The 24,156-nt window shown below is 44.5% G+C and overlaps 1 protein-coding gene across 3 annotated transcripts in view; it reads right to left on the bottom strand.

The window, feature by feature from the left end:
• rmp24 (ribonuclease MRP subunit p24) overlaps window positions 1-24,156 on the bottom strand; it is an 86,740-nt gene that overhangs the window by 33,741 nt on the left and 28,843 nt on the right. For all 3 annotated transcript variants that reach the window (XR_015078496.1, XM_085988828.1, XM_085988830.1), the window contains exons 3-4: window positions 21,534-21,556; window positions 21,247-21,446 (exon numbers count right to left, since the gene is read on the bottom strand). Coding sequence is in view for 2 of the 3 variants with exons in the window: in XM_085988828.1 (XP_085844954.1) it covers window positions 21,247-21,446; window positions 21,534-21,556 (223 nt within the window). In the remaining variant the exon portion in view is untranslated. The remainder of the gene's footprint in view (window positions 1-21,246; window positions 21,447-21,533; window positions 21,557-24,156) is intronic.

Below are 24,156 nucleotides of genomic sequence, written 5' to 3'. Positions count from 1 at the left end.
CACGAGGAAAGACTCCACTGTGGTTTTGCTACTGTTACAAGCTAAAGATACCTGGTAGGCATTTGCAAAATGGAGCTGGTGAACTGTTCCAAATCCACAAGCGTTGTCCCATTGTATCCTTGAAAGTTGATTATGATTAAAAACCTGTTACTCCATTTCGAAGAAAATAAGTAGGTTAAAACAAAAAAGATTGCCACTGTAGTTCTTCATTTCTTTGCTAAAAATCTGATCAGGTGAAAGGGCTCATAGAGACGAATATATTTTACATGATGATCCCTACCCGAGGAATACTGAAGAAGTCGATAATCTGCCACTGAAAGTAGGACAAGTGGAATTAATGGTTTGTTTCACCATGTCAGTACTACTTCATATTCTATCTACTGGAAAATTGCTTTGAGGGCATTTACCCTCAGATTTTTTTGTACTGTATGTATTTGCCCGGTACTTGAGTATTAGCTTGATTTGCTGTGCTTTGTAACTCTACCCAATCTAGAAATAAACTTTATTAGTTGCAAACAATAGGGTCTGCTTGTCATGTTACTGCCTTTTACAACATGACTGTTTATTTCATGAAACTCAGCATGTGAACAACAATGACGACGTAGTAAAACTTCCCAGGGCGCTTCACAGGAGTGTTATAAAACAAAAATTTGACACCGAGCCACATAAGGAGAAATTAGGGCAGATGACGAAAAGCTTGGTCAAAGAGATAGGTTTTAAGGAGCGTCTTAAAGGAGGAAAGAGAGGTCAAGAGGCAGAGACATTTTAGGGAGGGAATTCCAGGGCATAGGGCCTAGGCAGCTGAAGGCACGGCCGCCAATGGCTGAGCGATTATAATCAGGGATGCTCAAGAGGGCAGAATTAGAGAAGTGCAGATATCTCAGGGGGGCTGGAGGAGATTACAGAGATAGGAAGGGGCGAGGCCATGGAGGGATTTGAAAACAAGGATGAGAATTTTAAAATCGAGGCTTTGCTTAACTGGGAGCCAATGTAGGTCAGCGAGCACAGGGATGATGGGTGAACGGGACTTGGTGCGAGTTAGGACATGGGCAGCCGAGTTTTGGATGACCTTAAATTTACGTAGGGCAGAACGTGGGAGGTCAGCCAGCAGTGCGTTGGAATTGTCAAGTCTAGAAGTAATAAAGGCATGGATGAGGGCTTCAGCAGTGGATGAACTGAGGCAGGGGCGGAGACGGGCAATGTTACGGAGGTGGAAATAGGTGGTCTTAGTTATGCCGTGGATGTGCGGTCAGAAGCTCATTTCAGGGTCAAATATGACACCAAGGTTGCGAACAGTTTGGTTCAGCCTCAGGCAGATGCTAGGGAGATGGAGTCGGTGGCCAGGGAATGGAGTTTATGGCAGGGATCGAAGACAATGGCTTTGGTCTTCCCAATATTTAATTGGAGAAAATTTCTGCTCATCCAGTACTGGATGTTGTACAAGCAGTCTGACAATTTAGAGAGAAGAGCTGTGAGATAGAGCTGGGTGTCATCAGTGTACATGTGGAAACTGACGCCGTGTTTTCAGATGATGTCGCCAAACGGCGACATGTAGATGAGAAATAGGAGGGGGCCAAGGATAGATCCTTGGGGGACACCAGAGGTAACGACGTGGGAGCAGGAAGAGAAGCTATTGCAGGTGATTCTCTGGCTATGACTGGATAGCTAAGAATGGAACCAGACAAGTGCAGCCCCACCCAGCTGGATGACGGAGAGGTGTTGGAGGAGGATGAAGTGGTCAACCATGTCAAAGGCTGCGGACAGGTCGAGAAGGACGAGGAGGGATAGTTTACCTTTGTCACAGTCACATAGGATGTCATTTGTGACTTTGATGAGCCGTATCGGTACTGTGGCAGTGGCAGAAAACAGATTGGAGGGATTCAAACATGGAGTTCTGGGAAAGACGGGTATGGATTTGGGAGGCAACAACATGTTCAAGGACTTGAGAGGAAAGGGAGGTTGGAGATGGGGCGGTAGTTTGCAAGGACGGAGGGGGTCAAGGATTGTTTTTTTTTTTTTTTTTTTTTTTTTTTTTTTGAGGAGGGGGGTGATGATGTCAGATTTGAAGGAGAGGGAGACAGTACCTGAGGAGAACTGTTAACAATGTCAGCTAACCTGGGAGCCAGAAAAGGAAGTTGGGTGGTTAGCAGTTTAGTAGGAATAGGGTCAAGGGAGCAGGAAATGGGTCTCATGGACAAGACGAGTGCAGAGAGGTCATGAGGGGAGATCGGAGAGAAACTGGAGAAAGATGTGAGCTCAGGGCTAGGGCAGGGGGGAACCTTAGAGGAAGTTTGACCAGGTGGGCTGGGGGAAGAAACGGAAGTGGCAGAGGCAGCTGATCGGATGGTCTCAATCTTAGAGACAAAGAAGTCCATGAGCTCCTCGCACTTGTTGGAGGTGAAGGTGGAGGAGACAGGGGAGAGTGGTTTAAGAAGACGGTTAGCAGTAGAGAATAGAAGCCGGGGGTTATCTTTGCATTCCAGAATGATTCTGGAATAGTGAGCTGTTTTGGCAGACAAGAGTAGGACCTGATAGTGCTTTGTGGCCCATCAAGATCTGGTGGTGAATGGCTAAACTAGTTGTCCACCATATCCGTTCAAGTCTGCATCCCTTGGACTTAAGAGAACAAAGATGTTTATATAATGTGAATATGTTTAATTCATTACCAGTGACAAAGGATAATTATTAGTGCCACAAAAGTAAAACAACAGTTTTCTGATCATAAAGCACATGGTTCACTTACACGAATGGTTGTCAGCTCATTACATAGCACTGATTAATATAATAGAAGTGCTACAGCATTGTAACATCTTCAATGGAATTAAATTCACAATCTTAAAGGTGTACTGCGCTAAAGAAAATGTTTTGAAAGCTTTTCATTGTTTGTAGACAGAAGGCCAGCAGAACCAGACACCATTTTTGTCATGATGGTGTCAAGTGGCAGTGACGCAACAATGTATTCTGTGATTTGCGTCACTGCAATGGAAAAAGGTTTGTCAATACTTTTCACAAAGAGTGACCCTTTAACAGGCTTTATAGTTGCATGGAACAGCCCTGAGGCAGGCTGAGCTCAGAAAGCTAAGTGTTCACTATGTTTGGCTGCTAGGCTAAGTTCACAATTAAAAATGAACCTTTATCCAGCTTTGTTTTCAAATCTTTAAAGTTACTGGAAAAAACCATACTATTTTTTATTTTTAAAACAAAAAGTGTCCTGTTTATCTCTTTCATTACACGACTCACTGTCAATTACCCACAAAATATGTGTGAAAGGAATGGATACAACGTTGCTTAGATTAGCTGTCATGTACATTAAGGGAATGAAGAATTTTGAACATCCAAGGCATGAGTATGATTAATGGATTTAAATATAAATAGGCTGTTTTTGAAAAATCAGACTGGGCTTTCTAGATTTTTGTAGCAGAGCATATGAAAGGCTAATGTTTTGCTTTCACCAATTAGATTTTTTAAATAAATCAGTGAATTATGAAAGCTGGTGAATAATAAAAATAATTGTAGGAGAGAGTTCTACATGTCTACCACCTTTTGCGTGAAGAGGTGTTTAACTTCTCTCCTGAATGGCTTGGCTTTGATTTTAAGGTTATGTCCCCTTGTCTTAGACTCCCTCCTCCAGCAGAAAAAGTTTCTCTATCTACCGTAAGAAACATTCAATCCTAAAGAAAGTTGCAAGTTATAAGGTGTTTAATAATTCCATAGGAAGTAGATCTGCTAACCCAGCTAGTGAGGCTGACTGATTACCCAGGACGAATTCCAATCACATCAGATAAGAGAGAGAGGCCTTGGGTCAAAACAAGTACAAGTAGGCCTCCCAAACAGACATAGCAAGACTGACAAGGGAGACAGCAGGGAACCAGCCAGCCGAATAAGCAAAACATTCTTATAAAACATAAACATAATAAAATATAAAACATTTAACACAAAATAAATAACTGAATTCCAGCTTAGGAAATAAGATGGTCAGGAAGTACCTTTGCCCTAGTAATAAAAGTCATGTGGTGGATGAAAAATGATGGACATCTGCGATCCCTGTGTGTGACCTGTGGTCCAAATCTTATAGCATCAATTCCTTTCAAAATCCTAAAAACATCAATTAAATTACCCTATAATCTTATATATTCCAGGGAATACAAGCCTAGATTATGTAATTTCTCCTCATAATCTAACCCTTGGAGCCCTGGTAACATTCTGGTGAATCTGCCCTCCACTCCTATACACAGTACTCCAGATGTGGTCTAACCAAGGCTTTGCACAGCTGTAGCAAAACTTCCTCCCCTTTATATTCTAGTCCTCTAGTTATATAGGCTAACATTCCATTACCTTTTTGATTATTTTTTTGTACCTGACTACTACATTTTAGTGATGTGTACATGGACCCCTAAATAAATGTCTTTGGACCTCCACTGTTCCTAGAATTTCACCATTAAATCATACCGGGGGGGGGGGGGGGGGGGGGACGACACAAAATTGGGCTTGGATGTGATGCTCCCTTACATCCATGAAACTGTACCACCAAAAGACATCCTGAGAGCAGGAAAGAAAAAAATAAGAGCAAGATGAAAATTTACTAATAAAAACAAATTGCAAAAGAAAAAGATTAGCGACAGTAATAATTGCCAAAATTTTCCAATGTGTGAACTTGAATCAGTTGGTCGTGGTCTTGCTTCTGAGTCAGAAGGTTGTAGATTCAAGTTCCACAATGGATTTGAGCACCTATTCTAGAAAGACACTTCAGCACTGTAGTACAGGTAGACTACCCTTTATCCGGACTTCCGAAAACCGAAACCCTCTAAAAACCGAAGGTTTTTTCGGTCAGCGTAAGTCGTGCGCACGACCCCCCGCCGACCCCCCCGCCCCCGACCGTAAGTCGGCGGGGGTCGGGGTCGGCGGGGGTCCGCGGGGGGGGGGGGGGCGGGGAGTCGGCGGGGGTGGGGGGGTCGGCGGGGGGGGGTCGGCAGGGGTGTCGGGGTCGGCGGGGGGGGGGTCGGCGGGGGTCGTGCACATGACTTACGCTGCGCGTCAGCGTAAGTCGTGCGCACGACCCCCCGCCGAACCCCCCCGCGGACCCCTGCCGACCCACCTTCTGAAATCCGAAATTCTCCGAAAACCGAAACACGGCTGGTCCCGAGGTTTTCGGATAAAGGATAGTCTACCTGTACTGAGGGACTGCTGCAGTGTTGGAGGTGCTATCTTTCAGGTGACACATTAAATAAAGACTCCGTCTTCCTGCACAGATAGATGTAAAAGCTCCCAGGGTAATATTCAAAGAGCAAGAAGCTCTCCTACTGTCCTCACCAATATGCTTCCTCAACCTACACTACCACAAATAGATTATCTGGCCATTTATCTACGTATTGTGCTGCCCTGTCGGAGGTGCCGTCTTTCGGATGAGACATTAAACCGAGGCCCCATCTGCTCTCTCAGGTGGACGTAAAAGATCCCATGGCACTATTTCGAAGAGGAGCAGGGGAGTTATTCCCGGTGTCCTGGCCAATATTTATCCATCAACCAACATAACAAAAACAGATTATCTGGTCATTATCATATTGCTGTTTGTGGGACCTTGCTGTGTGCAAATTTGCTGCCACGTTTCCCCACAGTACAACAGTGACTCCACTTCAAAAGTACTTCATTGGCTGTAAAGCGCTTTGAGACGTCCGGCGGTTTTGAAAGGCGCTATATAAATGCAAGTCTTTCTTTTTCTTTATCTCATTGTTTGTGGGACCCTGTCATGCACAAATTGGCTGCCATGTCTGCCTAAATAACAACAGTGACTACGTTTCAAAAGTACCATTGGTTGTAAAGTGCTTTGAGACATCCCAAGGATGTGGTACGGTACTATATCAATCCAAATTCTTTTTTCTCTTTTATTACATCTCATTTTGAGTCCAAACTTTAAAAACACTAAGGTGTGGATTTTCATTAAGCTGTCGGGAAGGAGGCGGGACTACAACTTTCGGATTTTAGTCCCGCCTAAATCGACGTCCGGCCAATCGATGCAATTTTCCCTTGATTGACCTTGTTGAGCCCACTCAGCGGGCTCAGCAGGCCAATTAAGGGCCACCCAGCAACAGGTGACGTCACAGACTGAAATTTCATCTGTCAAGAGTTTTTGACAGATGAAATATCAGTGTTTCACAGCTGTTTGAAGCTGTCAAACACTGACAGCCTGACTTCTAACCCGAGTCCTTCTACGCAGACTCAGTTAGAACTCACACCAGCACTCAAAGCTGAAGGCTGTCATTTTTGACAGATTGCAGCCGTTCAGCTTTCAGTTCCGGCTGAGTGATGGACTCCCAAAGCCTAGAGGAAGAAAGGCTGTTAAGTTAAGTACAGGTAAGTAAAACTTCTTTACACACTTTAGACACACCAAACACACTTACCTTTGCACTCATGCACCCATCACTCACCTGTACACCGACATCGCGACCCCTCCAAGTCCTTCAACCCGACGGCCCGCCTGCTCTAACCTGGCGTGGTTTGGAGCAGTCGGGAATGCCATACGACACCCCTCAAAATAGGGATTATGCTAAAAACTGCCCGTTAACTACCTGTTAACAGGCAGTTAATTGGCACTAATCCCTTCCCGTCTCGGGTCGGCGGGTCCCAGTGCGGGGCGGGAACCTGCCTCCCTTGAAACTTACGTGGAGACGGGTTTTGGGCGGGATGGTGTTGGGACCCCCGAATTCGGGATTTTTGCCCCCCCGCACACCTGAAAGCCCGCCTCACAGCCCAATGAAAATCTGGCCCTAAGCAACACAAAAAAAACTTGTCAATTTTCTCTTTTCCCCAACTGTTGACTCCTTAATGGGGTACAGTGCCACAGCTCCCTGAAGTATCTGAGCCAAATGACTATTATTCATGTGTGTGCCTCTACAGTGAGTGTCAGTAGGCTCTTCAACCTCAAAAGGCAGGTGAACTGATCCCAATCTTGCCCTCGGAAGACTTGGTTGAAAGAGTTTTCCTGTGACTTTAAGAGCACAGGACTAGAAACAACAGGGAACATCAGGACATCCAAATAAGCAACACTATTGTTGTAGTTTAAAAATCAATTTGAACAAATGAATGTGCTTTATGAAGTGTGAAGGTCATCAATTGCAGAGGCAGAAATGAAATCTGACATTCCTATTGAGCCTCACACATGAACCATTGATGGCAGTGAATGCACTGTACTAACTACCTTTTTTCTCTCAGTTGCTGAAATTTGCATTATATTTGATAAGAGCTCAAAGATATTTTTGGCTATATTTAGGGGAAGCAATGTACACTAACCAGGGGTTAAAAACTACTAACTTACCAAATGGATCTCATACCTTGTATAATTCATTAAAATCTCTCCTTGAAATTAGCATTCAAATTAGAAATCTTGCAGACTATTCCAGTGATGCAAACACACGGTGCCAAGTACATTGCTTAAGCAAACCTATGGTGCCAAGTACATTGCTTAAGCAAACCTATATATACACACACACACACACATATCATAAACCTTTCAGATTGACAAGTCTGATCCCGTCTAACTTGAGCAGTAAATTTGTTCCTAATAATTATAGGGAGTTCCTGATTTTGGCCAGTGCAACAGGAAGAAGTGTTGGGTTACGGTAAAGCATTCTGTTAAGAGAAAGGGGGAAACAAATTTAAAAGAGCATTAACCTACATTTCTCTGTGTGCCCAAGAGCCAGTTCAAAGTGGAAATGAGAGGAGTCGAAAAACAAGTCAGTTGCTCACCATCTCAATTGGAAATACTATGGCCCAGAAATTCAAGTCTCCACGGGTGAGTATCACGGGGTATTTACCCGTAAGCCCAACGGAAGTGCCGGTTTCCTGCATGCACGGGAAACCGGCACTTCCGTTCCCCTGAACGAAGGGGTTCAGAGTTCGAATGCGTGCGCAGGAGAGGCTGCGCGTGCGCATCGAACTTGCGGTTTTTTTGCGGGTTTCTCTGAGAGGGTAAGTCTCCAGAAGTTACACATTTAAAAAGCAGGCGTAAGGCCTGGTTTTTACAAGGTAAGTGGTAAATTAATTAAAATTAAAACATTTTTTCCACAGGTTTATTATTTTAAAATACTTTAAAGGTAAGTTTATTTTTAGCCCCTTTAGCAAATAAAAAAAATTTTTTTTCAAAAATTTAAATTATTGTTTAAAATACAGGTAGGACCCCGGTAATTCAGCACCCTTGGGACCAGGCCGGAGCATTGAAAATTACGAACCACTGAAGGTGTCGAAAGTCACCACAAACACCGCCACCACCTGCTCCTCCTCTTCCTGCTGCTGCCCTCCCTGTGCTGCCGCTGACCCTGCCGCCCACGGGCTGCTCGGGCTCCGCCGAGCAGTCGGTGATGCTGTGCGGTCCAGGCGCTGATCCTGACCCGGCGGCGGTCCCGGGACCAGAGCCGGACCCATCCCAGGGAGGGAATGTGACAGCAGGACCTTCCTCGTGCCGGACCACTGAAGGTGCCGGACCGTCTGGTGCCGGATTACCAGGGTTCAACCTGTAGTTATTTCTTGTAATTTATAGTTTATTTAAAAACCGATTAAAAAAAAAAAAATTATTTGAAGATTTAGTGATGTTTTGGGGCCTGTAGTATTTATAAGTTTTGACAGGTCAACTTATGAATGGGCATTCCCTGCTCCGATTGGCTCCCCATGGCCCACGTGATCCCAGGGGACGCATCGAACTAACTGCGCCCCTGGGATACGCAAGCACTGCGCACCGGCAGCTGGAGCAGGCCCCGGATCGGAATTCCACGCGGGCCCACGGCTCAATGGACGGCGCGCTAGGTAAGTGCAGGTCGGGGGCTTGCGCCCGCGGGAAGCCCCTGACCCGAATTTCTGGGCCTATATGTTACAGAGAACCTGCGGAGTCTGTAGGATAGTTAAATATGTAAAATGCTGCAAGAGAAAATAAATAAAACAACAGATTTTGTATTAGGTTTCACTTGCTTATAAATCAATCTGTCCAGACATATTAATTTGGAACAACACTTTACAGTCTAATAGCATCACCAACATCAAAATTAAATTGCCCTCTTGATTAGTTAATAATTTATTTGGGGGGGGGGGGTGGAAACTAGATTCTGAGGCTGAATAATTAACCATCGCATTTCTGTGCCATGAAAGTGCTCATCAAATGGGACATCAGCCACTATGTGACATTTTAAAATAGATATGGGGTGTGTGGAATCTTCGCCACAAGCACTCAAAGGTAAAATCATCATAACCATGGGGCCTCATCTTGGAATATATTCCTTTAAAAAGATTACCCGCAGTAGGGGTGTCCAAGCTTTTTGTTTTTGAGGCTACTTAGGTGTGTAACATAGCCTCAAGAGCCACATATAAAGTTTAAACCCATTAATTTGCAAATATCTCAAGTTGCTGATTCCAACAGATCTCGGTGTTCTAATTTAGGATTTATGAGGCAACTAATGGTAAGAACAACCCTTTTCAAACCTCTGAGCCTGTGAAATTCAAACAGGACAAAGCAGAAAGTAAGAAATAGACAAGCACAATAGGACTGAGTTACTATGATTGGATTGCCAGAGCTTGTGGATGGCATGTGGCCCATGGAGCACAGTGTGACAGACATCCTGACATACAGTGCACACTTGTAAGGATTGTAAAATATATAAAGACTGCAAGGTATTTGAGGATTATGAAGTGAGAATAAAAACATGAAAAAACAATGAGTTTGGAAGCAATTATTGATTGTTCGTGGCTCTCCGATCAATACATATTACAAGAGTGTGAATATCAGGGTTTATAATTCTGGCTGCGAACAAGTAACAGTACTATGATTATATAAATTTATAGACTGCAATTGGTCAACTAATTTAAAATTCTGCATGTTGATGGAAAGGCAAAGAGAAAGTTATAGCTGATATTAGCAGTCTTTAAAATTAAAAATAGAGTGGTCTTCACAGCCTTTCCACAGCAGTATTTCAAAAAAGATCTGCAGCTCTCCAAACATTAATGATGGAATTCATTAAGACTTTAACCATTCAGCAAGCTCTGTTGGAAATTTTAGTGTTATAAATGTGCAGCTATTAGGATTCTGCACCCCCCACCCGAAGAGTGACTTGTTAGGTAAAAGCACCACATGGTATGATACTGAGCTATACAGAAGAGGCAAATCCCATGTTCAGTGTATGGTTTGTACGGAATTAGCTGATCTCAGCCAGGGCAGCAGTGTGAGCACCATAACTGGCTCAATGGCCTCAGTGTCCCTAGGCTTGGAAGGGGGAGGGAGAGGAAGATGGAAAAAACACAGATCAGGTTTTCACTCCTGATCACTAACCAGTTACCTCTGCTGGAAAGTGCATGTGTATGAATGTCAGATGAGGTTAAGCTGAGGCTAAGATGTGATATCCTCCAGTCACATAGCCCGCTGACACTCGCTGTCTCGACTCACAGGTGAAGAATAGCCTCTCGGTTGAAGTACTGGAGAGCAACCAGTACCCGAGGAAAACTGTACCCCAGTGAAAGTCAGTGCCCTCAGGAGCGAGGGGGCCAAAAGGAGGAGGAAAAGAGAACAAAGATTACAAATGAGGGCATAAATTTTCTTTTCAAAATGAAACTTAAGGGCTCACTACTAGTTTTTTAATGTACATATATCCTTGTTAATCATAATTTCTTGGCCTCTGTAAATCTTGACGAGTAATGGTATCAATGTTCACAGCAGGGATTACAATTCACAATTCACAATTCAAATCGCTTTATTGGCATGATAAGTTACATCTTATGTTGCCAAAGCATCAAAATACATTTATGGTTTAGCACATAAACGCAGTTCTATTCATACAGTGTATAAACAGGTATGTCCCTGAGTGTATAAATATACATTCGCATTGTTTATATATATTCTTTTCTTAGTTTACTGGTTGTCCCTCTGTTCATGGCAAGCTGTAACATAGTGTGCCGCCAGTGTTACACAGCTTCTCTCCTCTCCCAGTAGGAATGGGAGTTTTTGGTTGTCATTCAGATTTCTGAAATCAGGGCATATTTGTGAGAATTTTTGGTAGAAATTCTCCCTGATGCCCTGATATTTTCCGCAGGCTGTGAGGAAGTGCATCTCTGTCTCCACTACTCCCTGACTGCAGTGAGAGCATATCCTGTCTTCTCTTGGCAGCCTGGTCTGCCTGTGTCTGCCTTTTTCGATCGCTAGGCTATGTTCGCTAAGTCTGTACCTTGTCAAGGTTCTTCTCAGTTTGTTATCCTTTACCATGGTCAGATAATCAGCTGTGTTGTATTGTCTGTTTAGGGCCAAGTAGCAATTGAGTTTGCTTTGGGTTTTTGTTGTTTCTGCCCAATATGTCAGATATTTTTCCTTTTGCTTAGCGACGATTGTGTTGGGTCGAATTCTTTGTGTTACCCTGTCACTGTCCTGGGGCTGGTTATTGTTAGTATTGTTAGTAGTTACTTCACTGACTCCCAGGACTAGTTGACTGAGGGTATTCTTCTTTATGGTCAGCTCTTGGCATTTCAGGGCGTCGTAGTGATAGCATTGGGGATTGCTCATTTGTAGGTGATTCCAAAATTTGGTGGCTCTTTTTTGGATAGTGATTATTAATGGATATTGGCCTAGTTCCGCCCTGCATGCATTGTTTACTGTTTTCCTTTGAGTCCAGAGGATACTTTTACAGAATTCTGCATGTAGGATCTCAATTGGGTGTTTGTCCCATTTTGCAAATTCTTGTTGAGTTAGCGGTCCCCATACCTCACTGCCATAGAGTGCAATTGGTTCAATTACTGATTTGAAAATTTTGAGCCAAATGCTAATTGGGATTTCTAGTTGGATTGATTTTTTGATGGCATAGAAAGCCCTTCTTGCTTTCTCTTTCAGTTCATTCACAGCCAGTTTGAAGTTTCCCGTAGAACTGATTTTTAAGCCCAAGTATGTGTAGTTAGTGGTTTGTTCAATTTTGGTTGTTCCTACTGTGAAATTTATTTTGGGTCCCTGATGTTTGGATCTTTGCTGGAATACAAGGACTTTGGTTTTTTGGGGATTTGTCAGGGCCCAAGTCTGGCAGTACGACTCCAGCAGGTCCAGGTTCTGCTGTAGCCCCTCTTTAGTTGGTGACAGCAGAACCAGGTCGTCTGCATAGAGGAGGAATTTAACCTTGGATTCATATAGGGTGAGGCCGGATGCTGTAGATTGTTCAAGTAGTTTTGCCAATCCATTTATGTAAATATTAAAGAATGTCGGTGAGATTGGCGAGCCCTGCGTCACCCCCCGCCCCTGTGGGAAGTATTTTGTTTGTTTGTCTCCAATTTTAACTGCACATTTGTTGTTTGTATACATTGATTTAATTACATCATATGTTTTCCCTCCTACCCCGCTTTCGATAAGTTTCAGAAATAAACCGTCATGCCAGATGGAGTCGAAAGCCTTCTGGAAATCTACAAAGCATGCGTAGATTTTGCTTTTGTTGTGGTGAACGTGTTTGTCAATTAGGGTCTGTAGGGTGAAGATATGATCGGATGTTCTATAGTTTGGCAGGAATCCAATTTGGCCTTTACTCAAGACATTGTGCTCCTCAAGGAAGTTTATAAGTCTTTTGTTTATGATGCTACAGAAAACCTTCCCCAGGTTACTGTTTACACAGATGCCTCGATAGTTGTTTGGGTCGATTTTGTCCCCACTTTTGTATATGGGCGTTATGAGTCCTTTGTTCCAGATATCAGGGAAATAACCGACACTCAGAACCAAGTTGAAGAGTTTTAGGATAGCCAGTTTCATTTTGTTGTCTGTGTATTTAATCATCTCGTTTAGTATGCCGTCTGTCCCGCAGGCTTTTCCTGGTCGCAGGTCCTTGAGTTTTTCAAGAAGTTCTTTTTCTGTTATTATGGCGTCTAGCGAGTTTTGGTTATCTTTTATGGCCATTTCTAGCTTTTCCAGTTTTTTGCATATTTGGTGTTGCTCTGGTCTTAGTGTGTTTTTCTGGTATAATTTTTCAAAGTGGTTTACCCATGTGTCCCCATTTTGAATGGCCAAATCGTCGTGTTGTTTTTTGTGTAGTGTTTTCAAGTTTTCCCAGAAACAATTGGAATCAATGGATTCCTCCATGGAGCTGAGTGTATTCTTAATATATTGCTCTTTTTTGGTTCCGAGTGTGTTTCTGTATTGTGTTAGTGTCTGACAATAAGTAAGGCGTAGTTCCTCGTTTTCTGGATGTCTGTGTTTTTGGTTTGATATTTTTCTAAGTTTTTTCCTCATGTTATGGCAATCTCGGTCAAACCATTTTTCATAGTTTTTTGTTTTGGGTTTGTTCTTGCGAGCTTTCAAGTTTGCATTTGTTGCCAAATTATCAAAAATATTGTTTAGTTTACTAACTGCCCGGTTTATGCCTTCTTTATTGTGAGTGTATATGTTATCCAGAAAGGTGTCTAAGAGAGCTTGAGTTGATGCATTGCTAATTGTTTTCTGGTATTTTTCCGCGTAGTTTTTGGCCCATCTGTACGATTTTTTGGTGTTGTACAGTTTACTGGGTTGTGTTTCTATGTTGTTTGTTTCTGTCTTTTTGAGGAACATAGTAATTTGACTGTGATCTGACAGTGTTGTTTGTGGTTTGACTGTGAATGCTCTGAAAGAGGATGGGTCTAAGTCTGTAATCATATAGTCTACTGTGCTGCAGCCAAGAGGTGAGCAATAGGTCGATCTTCCTAGGAGGTCTCCTATGAACCTACCATTGACAATGTACAGACCCAGGTTTCGACAGAGCTGTAGTAGCTGTTTTCCGTTGGTATTTGACTGCTTGTCGCAGTTATGTCTGTATGGAAGGGAAGGGATGTCAAAGTGGTTATTCCCGAAAACGTAATTGTTTCCCTGATTATTGGTGAAGTCTGGTTCTTCGCCCGTTCTTGAATTGAGGTCCCCACAGATCAACACGTTCCCCTGGGTCTGGTATTGGATAATTTCCCCCTCCATGTTGGAGAAGGTGTCCTCTTTAAAGTACGGGGAATCGATTGGAGGGATATAAAGTGCGCAAATGTAAACATCTTGGGTGTTTGAGATAATCTCCCTCTCAAGTTTGAGCCACATATGGTTTTCGCCCTTTTTTATAAATTTGATGTAATTCTTAAGTTCTGTTTTAAACCAGACCAGTATGCCTCCGGAGTCTCTGCCTTGGGTTACACTTGGTAATTTATTGGAGAGGACCACCATCTCAGTGTACCCTTGGGGACAGCCAGTGTGTCCTTTCCTTTATACCAAGTTTCCTGTAAAATGATAATATCTAGGTCTTTAGTTTCATCTATGAACTCTGGGGTCCTACTTTTCACTTCTCGCACTGAAGAGCGTAGACCTTGGATATTCCAGGTCGAAATATATAAGGATTTCATGTTAAGTTTGATCTTTTACTATGATAGGTTAAAGAGTGGTACGTGTTTGTCGTGTCTAAGTGTGGGGAAAAAAAAATCATTTCAGTTGTCTATAAAAGTTAATACAATTTGGTTACAGTTCTTTCTATTAATTAGTCCTTGATCCATAAGGCAGAAGTAGATGCTGCTGCACATCTGCTTATTGTCTCTTAATGGATTGTTTCTGTCTGAGGTATTGCGTACGTCCTGTGCATCTCTCCCTCTGTCTGGCTGGGAGCGGTCCTATTCCCCTGTGGGACAGGAGTGGTGCAGGTCTGATATTGTTGTTTTGCATGGGGATCCTCTCTGGTCTCGGTTGGTGTGTTGGTGGTCCTTGTAGTGTTCCTGATATGTACCCCGCTGATCTCTGGTGGTCGGGGGGGGGGGTCCTCTTGGAGTCTGGGTATGGACCCGGTTAAAAGCGACGTCCTTCAGGGCTTTAGCAAAGATCGATATTCTTTGCCTTTGGATGTGGACGTGGTCGTAAAGACATTCCTCATCGAGGGTGGGGTGTTGGGCCAGGTGTACGTTGTGGTTTGATTCGCAGTCTCTTGCTATGCTGGCATTTATCTCATGAATTGTGTTGTTGTTGAAGTCTGTTCTCGGCAATATTGTGGAAACAGTGATTCTAGTGTTTGGAAATGTACTGCTTGCCTTCCTAATCATTGCTCCGAGTGATGTTGCTACTTCTTTCTGTTGGGTCTTTAGGTCATTTGTGCCCGTGTGTATTATTATGTGTTGGGGGGAGCCTAATCTGGCTTTGGTCAGCCATCCCATGGCTCTGTTTGTTGTTGGGCACCAGATCTTTTCTACTTTACTTCTAGGGAATAGCTTTTTCTCCCATAGAAATTTCCCATTTGAGTCTATGAGTATTACGACGTCAGCCTTGTTTGTGTTTACTGTCTGGTGGCTTTCGCTTGGACTCATAGTGTGTGTGCTGGGCTGGGGTGTCTGGTGTGTGCGTACCTCTTGTGAGCGGCTCGCTTGTGGTTCCACGGTGGTGGGGGAAGATTGCGAATCAGTATGCTGGTCGGTCTGTGTGGCACCCCTTGTATTGTGTGTCTGTTGCTTTCGTTCCGTGTGGGAGTGCAGCCGTTCCGTCCGGCTCTGTCTTGTCTTATCTCTAGCCTCTGGTTGCTGGTCTAATGGTGTTATCTCTCCTCTATGGCTCTCTTCTTTTTCCTGCAGCTCTTTCACCTGATTCCTAAGTAGATTCACCTGGTTCTCAAGTAGCTTCAGCTCTCTCTTGTGTCTCTCCCTCTCCTGATTTTGATTGTCATTCATTTTGAGGAACTCCTCTCTAAGTTTAACCATCTCTATCTCTAATTGATTAAATTTATCTTTTGGTTGTATCTGGCTGTGTGATCCCGGGGTATGTGTCGGGTCGGCCCTGGAAGGCACACTCACTCCCTGGCTAGGCTGGTCGGCCCTGGAGGGCTCACTCACTTCCTGGCTATGCTGCTCTTCTCTTGGTGAGCTGGGAATGGTAGGGGGACTATGTGTGGCTTCCTCCCTGGTAGTTATGCTGGGGTTTGTCAGTTGTATCGTGTGGCTGTGGTTCCCCGGGGTTAGTGTCTGGTTTGAACTGTGTGGCTCGTTCACCTCCTGACCAGGCAGATTTTCTCCTGGTAAGTTGTCAATGTTGGGGGGAGTGCGGGCCACTCTGGGGCTGTTCTTTCCCCCCTTAGTTAATCTTTTCAGTGTCCTGAAGGCCGTTGCAAATTTGTCGAGGTTGCCTTGCACTAATATTGTTCCGGTATTGTACGCGTTGACCGTCGTGGTTGAGCTGTCTCCTGGTGTGTTAATTTTCATTATGGACCCATTTGTGGTATTTTCTAGCTTAACATTGGTATAGTGTGATTTTATTGCTGTGATCCAAGCCACTGGCTGATCTGAGTAGAAAATGAGGTTACTTTTTGTCCCATTGCTGTAACAGTCAGCAAAAAGTGTTTCTGGTTTTTCTCTCATCTGCTCATGCTTGATCGCTTTTATAGCTTTTTTTGCGGTGTTGGGGGGAATCTGGAAGCGGGGCTGTTGTGGATCTTCTGATTCGCTCATTTTTGGTAAAGTATTGTTGATCTTAGAATAAGCTTTTCTGGGGCCCCGGGTTTGGTGTTTCCCTCTCCCTGTTCGCGAACTTTCCCGGTCCCCCTCTCCGACCCCGTGGTCCCTGGGCCTCGGCTTCTGGGTTCACCCTTCTCAGGTCTGGGTCTGTGAGCCGCTGTTTCCCGGTGCCTTCGGGCTGTTCCCCTCCCCCTCAGAGGTCTCTGTGCCTCTGTCTCGGCCTGGCTCCTCGGGCCTTTCCCTGGTTTCAGTCTCCCTCCCTGGGCCCTGTACTCACAGTCTTGGTTTGCTTCTGGAAGCCTTCTGGTTGCTCCCCTTCTCCTCCGAGGTCTCTGGGCCTGGCTCCTCGGGCCTTTCCCGGGCTTTCTATCCCAGCCGCCGCTCGGGCTGTGCCTCGTTCGCCGTTCGGGTGCTGGACTGCGGTCGTCGCTCGGGTGCTGGACTGCGGCCGTCGCTCGGGTGCTGGACTGCGGTCGTCGCTCGGGTGCTGGACTGCGGCCGCCGATCGGGCCGTGTCTCGTTCGCCGCTCGGGCTCCCCGAGTCACCTCGTTCCGGCTGCCGCTGCATCTCCGTGCGGCCTCCCCGATTCGCCTCGTTTCCCGAAGCGGCCTCCCCGAGTCTCCTCGCTCCGGCTGCCGCTGCGTCTCCGTGCGGCCTTCGCCGAGTCACCGCGCCTCGGTTCCCGATGCGGCCGAGTCACCTCGCTTCTGCTGCTGCTGTGGCCCCGTGCGGCCGCTGTTCTTTGGTTTGTATATTTTTTTTCCCTTATTTCTTTTTTTTTTTTCTTTGGCTTTTTTTTCTAATTTCCTCTGGTTTTTTTTTTCCTTTGGTGGTCTCTTTGGTGGTCTTTTCCTTCCTTACTTAACTAGACTAAACTAAACTTAAACTTAACTAAACAAAACTAAACTAACTTAACTAGAACTAAATTTAACTTTAAAACCTTTTTAAACTTGAAATGAACCTTTTTTTCCCCACTTTAAACACTAAAAACACTAAAAATTCAGCAGCCCATCTTCAGCATGTGTATTCACTCTGTCTGGCCCCCCCGCATCTGTGGTTGTGTCAGAATGCCTAAGAACAAAATTAGGACTCATGATGCTGCTGCTGAAATTGTAATTACCATATCAATATGGAGAGGCTTGATGGGCAAGGGGAAGCAGCAAAGGAAGCTGAACGGATGGTGTCTATCTTGGTGACAACAAAATCCATGAGCTCCTTGCACTTATTGTTAGAGGTGAAGGTGGAGGGTATAGGGGAGAGGGGTTTAAAGGAGGTGGTTGGCAGTGCAGAAAAGAAGCCCGGGTTTCTCTTTGTTCTCTAGAGTTGTGTGCAGTTGAGGCCCAGTAGGGTTTGACGTGGTTCAGGCCAGCTATGCTCAAGTCTGCCCCTCTTGGTCCTGAGTGAATGAAGATGGGGCTGCACCAAGGGGAATGGCTGGGATGGGAGATGCTGAAAGTTCTGCTGGGAACAAGGGCATCAAAGTGGTGAGCAAGTGGTTGAGAAAATCAACAAAAGCAGAAGTATCATGACAAACAGAGGGCCAAAGACTAGGCAATAATAAGCTTAATAGCACAGTTGTAAGTGACTTGGGGGAAGAGTTTTCTCCAGGAAAGTGGGGTTGGAAGGCCGTAGGGGGGTGATGGTACAAGAAAGTTGTAAGAAATGGCCTTGCCAGTGATTCCAGGCTCAGAAAGTTTAAAAAGATTGAAACATGACAACTAAGTGTTGGACAGTGTGAGTCAGCAGGAGGCAGTAACAGTGGTGGTAGGAGAGAGGGCACCAAAAGAGCAGCAGGGAACAGACATGGGGTGGATTAGGCCAGGCAATGAGGGGATCCAGAAAAGCAGAGCATACCCTGCCAGGAAAAGAAAAAGGATAAAGATTGATCACCCCTGATCTCATGGACCTAAGAATCTGTTGAGCTGGACGTTTAGATAGTAGGAGAGTGTTCCCAAGATTGCCTGGACACAGTAAATATCAGGAAATTGGAAGATTTTTATATAGGAAGATTTAATAGATCATACCTCCTGGAAATAGTGGAGGCTGACAATTCTTCCCCCCCCCCCCCCACTATTGCAGCCACAAGAGCTCTAAGAATTCAAGCAAAAATGTATATACTGTTGGACCCCATTCTAACAAGGGACACTTTTCTGACCATTTAAGATAATGGTTGGGAAAATCATGCGCCCGAATATCTGATGCCAAACGTGAAGTTGAAAATTACTTTATATATACACTTTATAGTATTTTCACAACAGAAAAATACTGATAACTGGTCTGATGTCATCTGTTACACTTGTGATAAGATAAAGAAAGAACTTTCATTTATATAGCACCGTATGTCCCAAAGCACTTCATATCCAATTAATTACTTTAACAGTGCAGTCACTATTGTTATATAGGCAAAGAATAGGGGACAGTCGACAGCAGGCATGCACTCTCCTACAGCCATCAGGATTCCTCAGTGTAAACAACCCAACATTTAAAATCCATGAAAGATGTATTGTAGATCCATGAAAATGTGGAGCTACAAATCCAGAAGTGGACTAAGTTGCAGACTAAGACCCTGTTGCAGCAAAGTAAACAAAGGGAGCTGGTCTCCATCACTGCACTCTCATTGAGATTCCGGAACTTTTATTGATCTTCCATTATTACATATTTACATCTTTTTAAATTTCTGTGATGCCTTTTGTGAAATTATATTACACAAATATAGCTCCACAAATAAGTTTGTTTAAAGTCCCTGCTATGGTAGGACAGCATTGTGACCTGCAGTGTCTCATATAGAAACAGTGAAAAGTCTTTGCTGCTTCAGAATGAAAATCCCTTCCACAAGACTAACTGTGGTCTGGACGCACTTATCCACATACCTGCAAACTAGTGTTAGTTGCATTTAATGAATTCTGCCGTATTTGCAAAAGGCACATGGCTTTTTAAAGAGTATATAAGATGTGTTTTCAGACGTTCTCCTGATTCAGTGTCAGACAGGTCTACGTGACAACTAGAACAAATCAACAGCATAAATGGGAAAGGGCAACACATAGATCACAAAAAAAACAAAAGGTAATATAAGAGTGTTCTTACGTCATGTACACATGTTGTCTGGTATTCCCCACATGAAGATCCCAAAACTTATTACCTCTCTATGCATCAAGCTTTTTGTCTTCATGGGCTTCATATGCGCGTACCATGGAGCCTTAAGGGCCACATATAAAGTTTAAATCCGCACTTCCATTAATTTGCATCTATCTCACACTGGTACTAACAGATCATGGATGTTCTGAATTAGGATTTATCCATCAATGAGGCAACAAGACAAAGAACAGCCCTTTCCAAACTTCCAGGCCAAAAAAATTCAAAACAGGAGAAAACAGCCGATAAGAAATAAAGTGAAACCTGTGCAAATGGACACCCCAAAAAACAGATACTTGACAGTCCCAAATAACTTACACTGTAATAGCTACAAACTGCACCTTGAAACCACAGACACTCGCAAATTACAAAGCCTTCAACGCACCAAGTCCATTTGCAACTTAAAACGTGGGACATGCAGGTAAGCGGCATCAGGTGAAAAAAAATGGCTATTGTGGAATGGAGATCTCATTACCCAGCATCCAAAAAGGCAGAGAAACCATTCTACCGTTGGAATTGAATTCTTGCATGGCTCTATCTCAGGGATGGAGCAGTTTCTCTGCTGCTGTAGATACTGGGTAAAGAACACCCATTCCACAAAAGCAGCAAACTGGTCGGGGGTCCTGAAATCACAGGGGGGAGGGGCGGTCCGGAGACTGGGAAATGGGGGCTGGAGAGGAAAAGAGCAGAGAAGAGATGGAAAGAATGGTTTCCCCTTCTCCCTGCCCTCGGTTACTCCTCCTCGCCTGCTCACGGGTGGCCTCCTGGTTCTTATTACTTCTCACACCAGCTGCTGGCATGAAACCACAAAAAAAGATTCACAACTATAGGGGACCCAACCATTATATAGTAAATCCAACAACATTTGTAGAAGTCATGTGATCAGATATCGTGATCATGTTATGTGATCTGACACCGCATGGTCAGATGTCATGCAGTCAGAACATCACGTGATCAAACCTCCAGGAATGCCTCCATTCAGATTTGGCAGCCCCACTTCACCAGTACATCAGGTACGGATGAGCTGCTAACGGCCCCTTATCCACCCCCAGCACTTCAAACATTAGCAGCTGCAGCACACGGAGGGAGGGGTTCCAGACAGCGGTCTGAAGGACATTAATCCCCTCCCCAATTTGTCTGGGATCTCCCAGGCACGCCAGCCCTACAGCAGCCACCTTGCCCTCTGCAGGCTGCCAACATAGCAGATCCCAGGAGCAGGACATCCCTCCCTCTGTGGAAAAGGACCCTGGGATAGCAATGAACTAGGAAACCCAATGAACAAAAAATGAACTGAAATTACATCCTGTTGGCAGGGCTCCAGAATTAGGCACAATCCCAGGTGAGAGCAAAATAAAAAGCAGCGCTGCAGGAGATATAGTCAATCCCAGGATATTTGGCTCATCCAGTTTACTGTACATACAATGGCCATTTTGAAAATAAGGACACCTGATGCAAGTCCCTTAGGTGTCCCGAATTTACAGGTTTCACTGTATAAGCACAAATAAGTCTGAATTGCCTGGACTTTGTCAACCAGATTGTCAGGGCTTGGGAGCCACAGTTTGAACAACACTGCTCTAGAATGTTGAAGCTCAGAACATACAATGAAAAGGGAGAGAAAAATAAGGGTAGACAATAGAGCAGCTCTTCCTACACATTGACAGGATTGTCTCAAACCTTACCAATGTGCTTCCACAGTTTCTGTATTTCTGCAGTTGTCGTACTTGTTTGAGATTAAGTTTCCAATTGGCTGCTTCATGTTGCAGTAGCTTTTTTATCTGCATTGTCATCTTCTTTTTGGATTTCAGTCGCACTCTGTGGTTCCCAGGAAGAAAGCACTGGAAGCAGTGGCTACATACTCCTTCTGGTTTAACTTTCATATCTGCAAGGAAAAAGCATCGTTAAAAAATTTGGTCCAAAGACTGCACATTGATCCAAGCAATGAAGCAGCATGGTGTTTTATACTGACCTGTTACAGAATGATACGTCCATCTGAAAAGGAGAAAAAAATAAAAAACTTTAGAATCAAAAATTATTTAAACCAACACACTTATATTAAGATTATTTCCTATATAGAATGTCAATATAATTTCACAAAATAAATCACAGAAAAGCTTAAAAGATGTAAATATATAATAGATCTACTCTCAATCATTAGCAAAGTGATGGAAGGTGTCATCGACAGTGCTATCAAGTGGCACTTACTCACCAATAACCTGCTCACTGATGCCCAGTTTGGGTTCCGCCGAGACCACTCGGCTCCCGACCTCATTACAGCCTTGGTCCAAACATGGACAAAGGAGCTGAATTCCAGAGGTGAGCTGAGAGTGACTGCCCTTGACATCAAGGCAGCATTTAACCGAGTCTGGCATCAAGGAGCCCTAGTAAAACTGAACTCAATGGGAATCAGGGGGAAAATGCTCCACTGGCTGGAGTCATACCTAGCACAAAGGAAGATGGTTAGAGTCAGAGTCATAGAGTTATACAGCACGGATAGAGGCCCTTCGGCCCATCGTGTCCGCGCCGGCCATCAAGCCCTGTCTAATCTAATCCCATATTCCAGCATTTGGTCCGTAGCCTTGTATGCTATGGCATTTCAAGTGCTCATCCAAATGCTTCTTAAATGTTGCGAGGGTTCCTGCCTCCACAACCCTTTCAGGCAGTGAGTTCCAGACTCCAACCACCCTCTGGGTGAAAAAGTTCTTTCTCAAATCCCCTCAAAACCTCCCGCCCTTCACCTTGAATCTATGCCCCCTAGTTATTGACCCTTCTACTAAGGGAAAAAGCTCCTCAGTATCCATCCTATCCATGCCCCTCATAATTTTGTACACCTCAATCATGTCCCCCCTCAGCCTCCTCTGCTCCAAGGAAAACAAACCCAATCTGCCCAGTCTCTCTTCATAGCTGAAGCGCTCCAGCCCTGGTAACATCCTGGTAAATCTCCTCTGCACCCTCTCCAAAGCGATCACATCCTTCCTGTAGTGTGGCGACCAGAACTACACACAGTATTCCAGCTGTGGCCTAACCAGTGTTTTATACAGCTCCATCATAACCTCCTTGCTCTTATATTCTATGCCTCGGCTAATGAAGGCAAGTATCCCATATGCCTTTTTTACCACCTTATCCACCTGTTCCGCCGCCTTCAGGGATCTGTGTACTTGCACACCCAGATCCCTCTGACCCTCCGTCTTGCCTAGGGTCTTACCATTCATTGTGTATTCCCTTGCCTTGTTAGTCCCCCCAAAGTGCATCACCTCGCACTTTTCCGAGTTAAATTCCATTTGCCACTGTTCCGCCCATCTGACCAACCCATCTATATCGTCCTGCAGACTGAGGCTACCCTCCTCGCTATTTACCACCCTACCAATTTTTGTATCATCCACGAACTTACTGATCATACCTTTTACATTCATATCCAAGTCATTAATGTAGACCACAAACAGCCAGGGACCCAGCACCGATCCCTGTGGCACCCCACTGGCCACAGGCTTCCAGTCACAAAAACAACCTTCGACCATCACCCTCTGCCTTCTGCCACTAAGCCAGTTTTGTATCCAATGTGCCAAGGCACCCTGGATTCCATGGGCTCTTACCTTCTTGACCAGTCTCCTGTGCGGGACTTTATCGAAGGCCTTACTGAAATCCATGTATACCACATCCACTGCGTTACCCTCATCCACACACCTAGTCACCCCCTCAAAAAATTCAATCAAATTAGTCAGACATGATCTTCCCTTGACAAAGCCATGTTGGCTATCCCTGATTAATCCTTGCCTCTCCAAGTGGAGACTAATTTTGTCCCTCAGAATTTTTTCCAATAATTTTCCTACCACTGATGTTAGGCTCACTGGCCTGTAGTTCCCCGGTTTTTCCCTACTTCCCTTCTTGAATAATGGTACATTAGCGGTTCTCCAGTCCTCTGGCACATCCCCTGTGGCCAGAGATGTCCTGAATATATGTGTTAGAGCCCCCGCAATCTCTTCCTTTGCCTCACACAGCAGCCTGGGATACATTTCGTCCGGGCCTGGGGATTTATCCATTTTTAGGCCTGCTAAAACCGCCAATACCTCCTCCCTCTCGATGTTAATATGTTCGAGCATATCACAGTCCCCCCGCCCTATTTCTATGTCTACATCGTCCTTCTCCATAGTGAAAACAGATGCGAAAAATTCATTTAGAACCCCATCTACATCTTCGGGCTCCACACACAGATTGCCACTTTTGTCCCTAATGGGCCCTATTTTTTCCCTAGTTATCCTCTTACCCTTAATATACTTATAAAACATCTTAGGATTTACCTTTATTTTGCTCGCCAGTGTTATTTCATGGCCCCTCCTTGATCTCCTAATTTCTTTTTTAAGTATCCTCCTGCACTTTTTGTACTCCTCTAGGGCTTCCTCCGTCTTTAGCCTTTTGTATCTGCCAAAAGCCCTCCTTTTTTTCCTAATCCATTCTCTTATATCCCCTGACATCCAAGGTTCCCTGTGGTTTTTGGAACCACCCTTGACCTTTACGGGAACATGTTGCCATTGTATGATCTCAATCTCCCTTCTGAAAGCCTCCCATTGCTCCGATGCGGATTTTCCTACAAG

This window comes from Somniosus microcephalus, chromosome 5, assembly GCF_052327205.1.
Source record: "Somniosus microcephalus isolate GS21.2 chromosome 5, FLI_Smic_1.0, whole genome shotgun sequence".
Lineage (NCBI taxonomy): Eukaryota > Metazoa > Chordata > Chondrichthyes > Squaliformes > Somniosidae > Somniosus > Somniosus microcephalus.
Note: the sequence above shows the minus strand (reverse complement) of the source record. Positions and strands in the feature narration are given on the sequence as shown.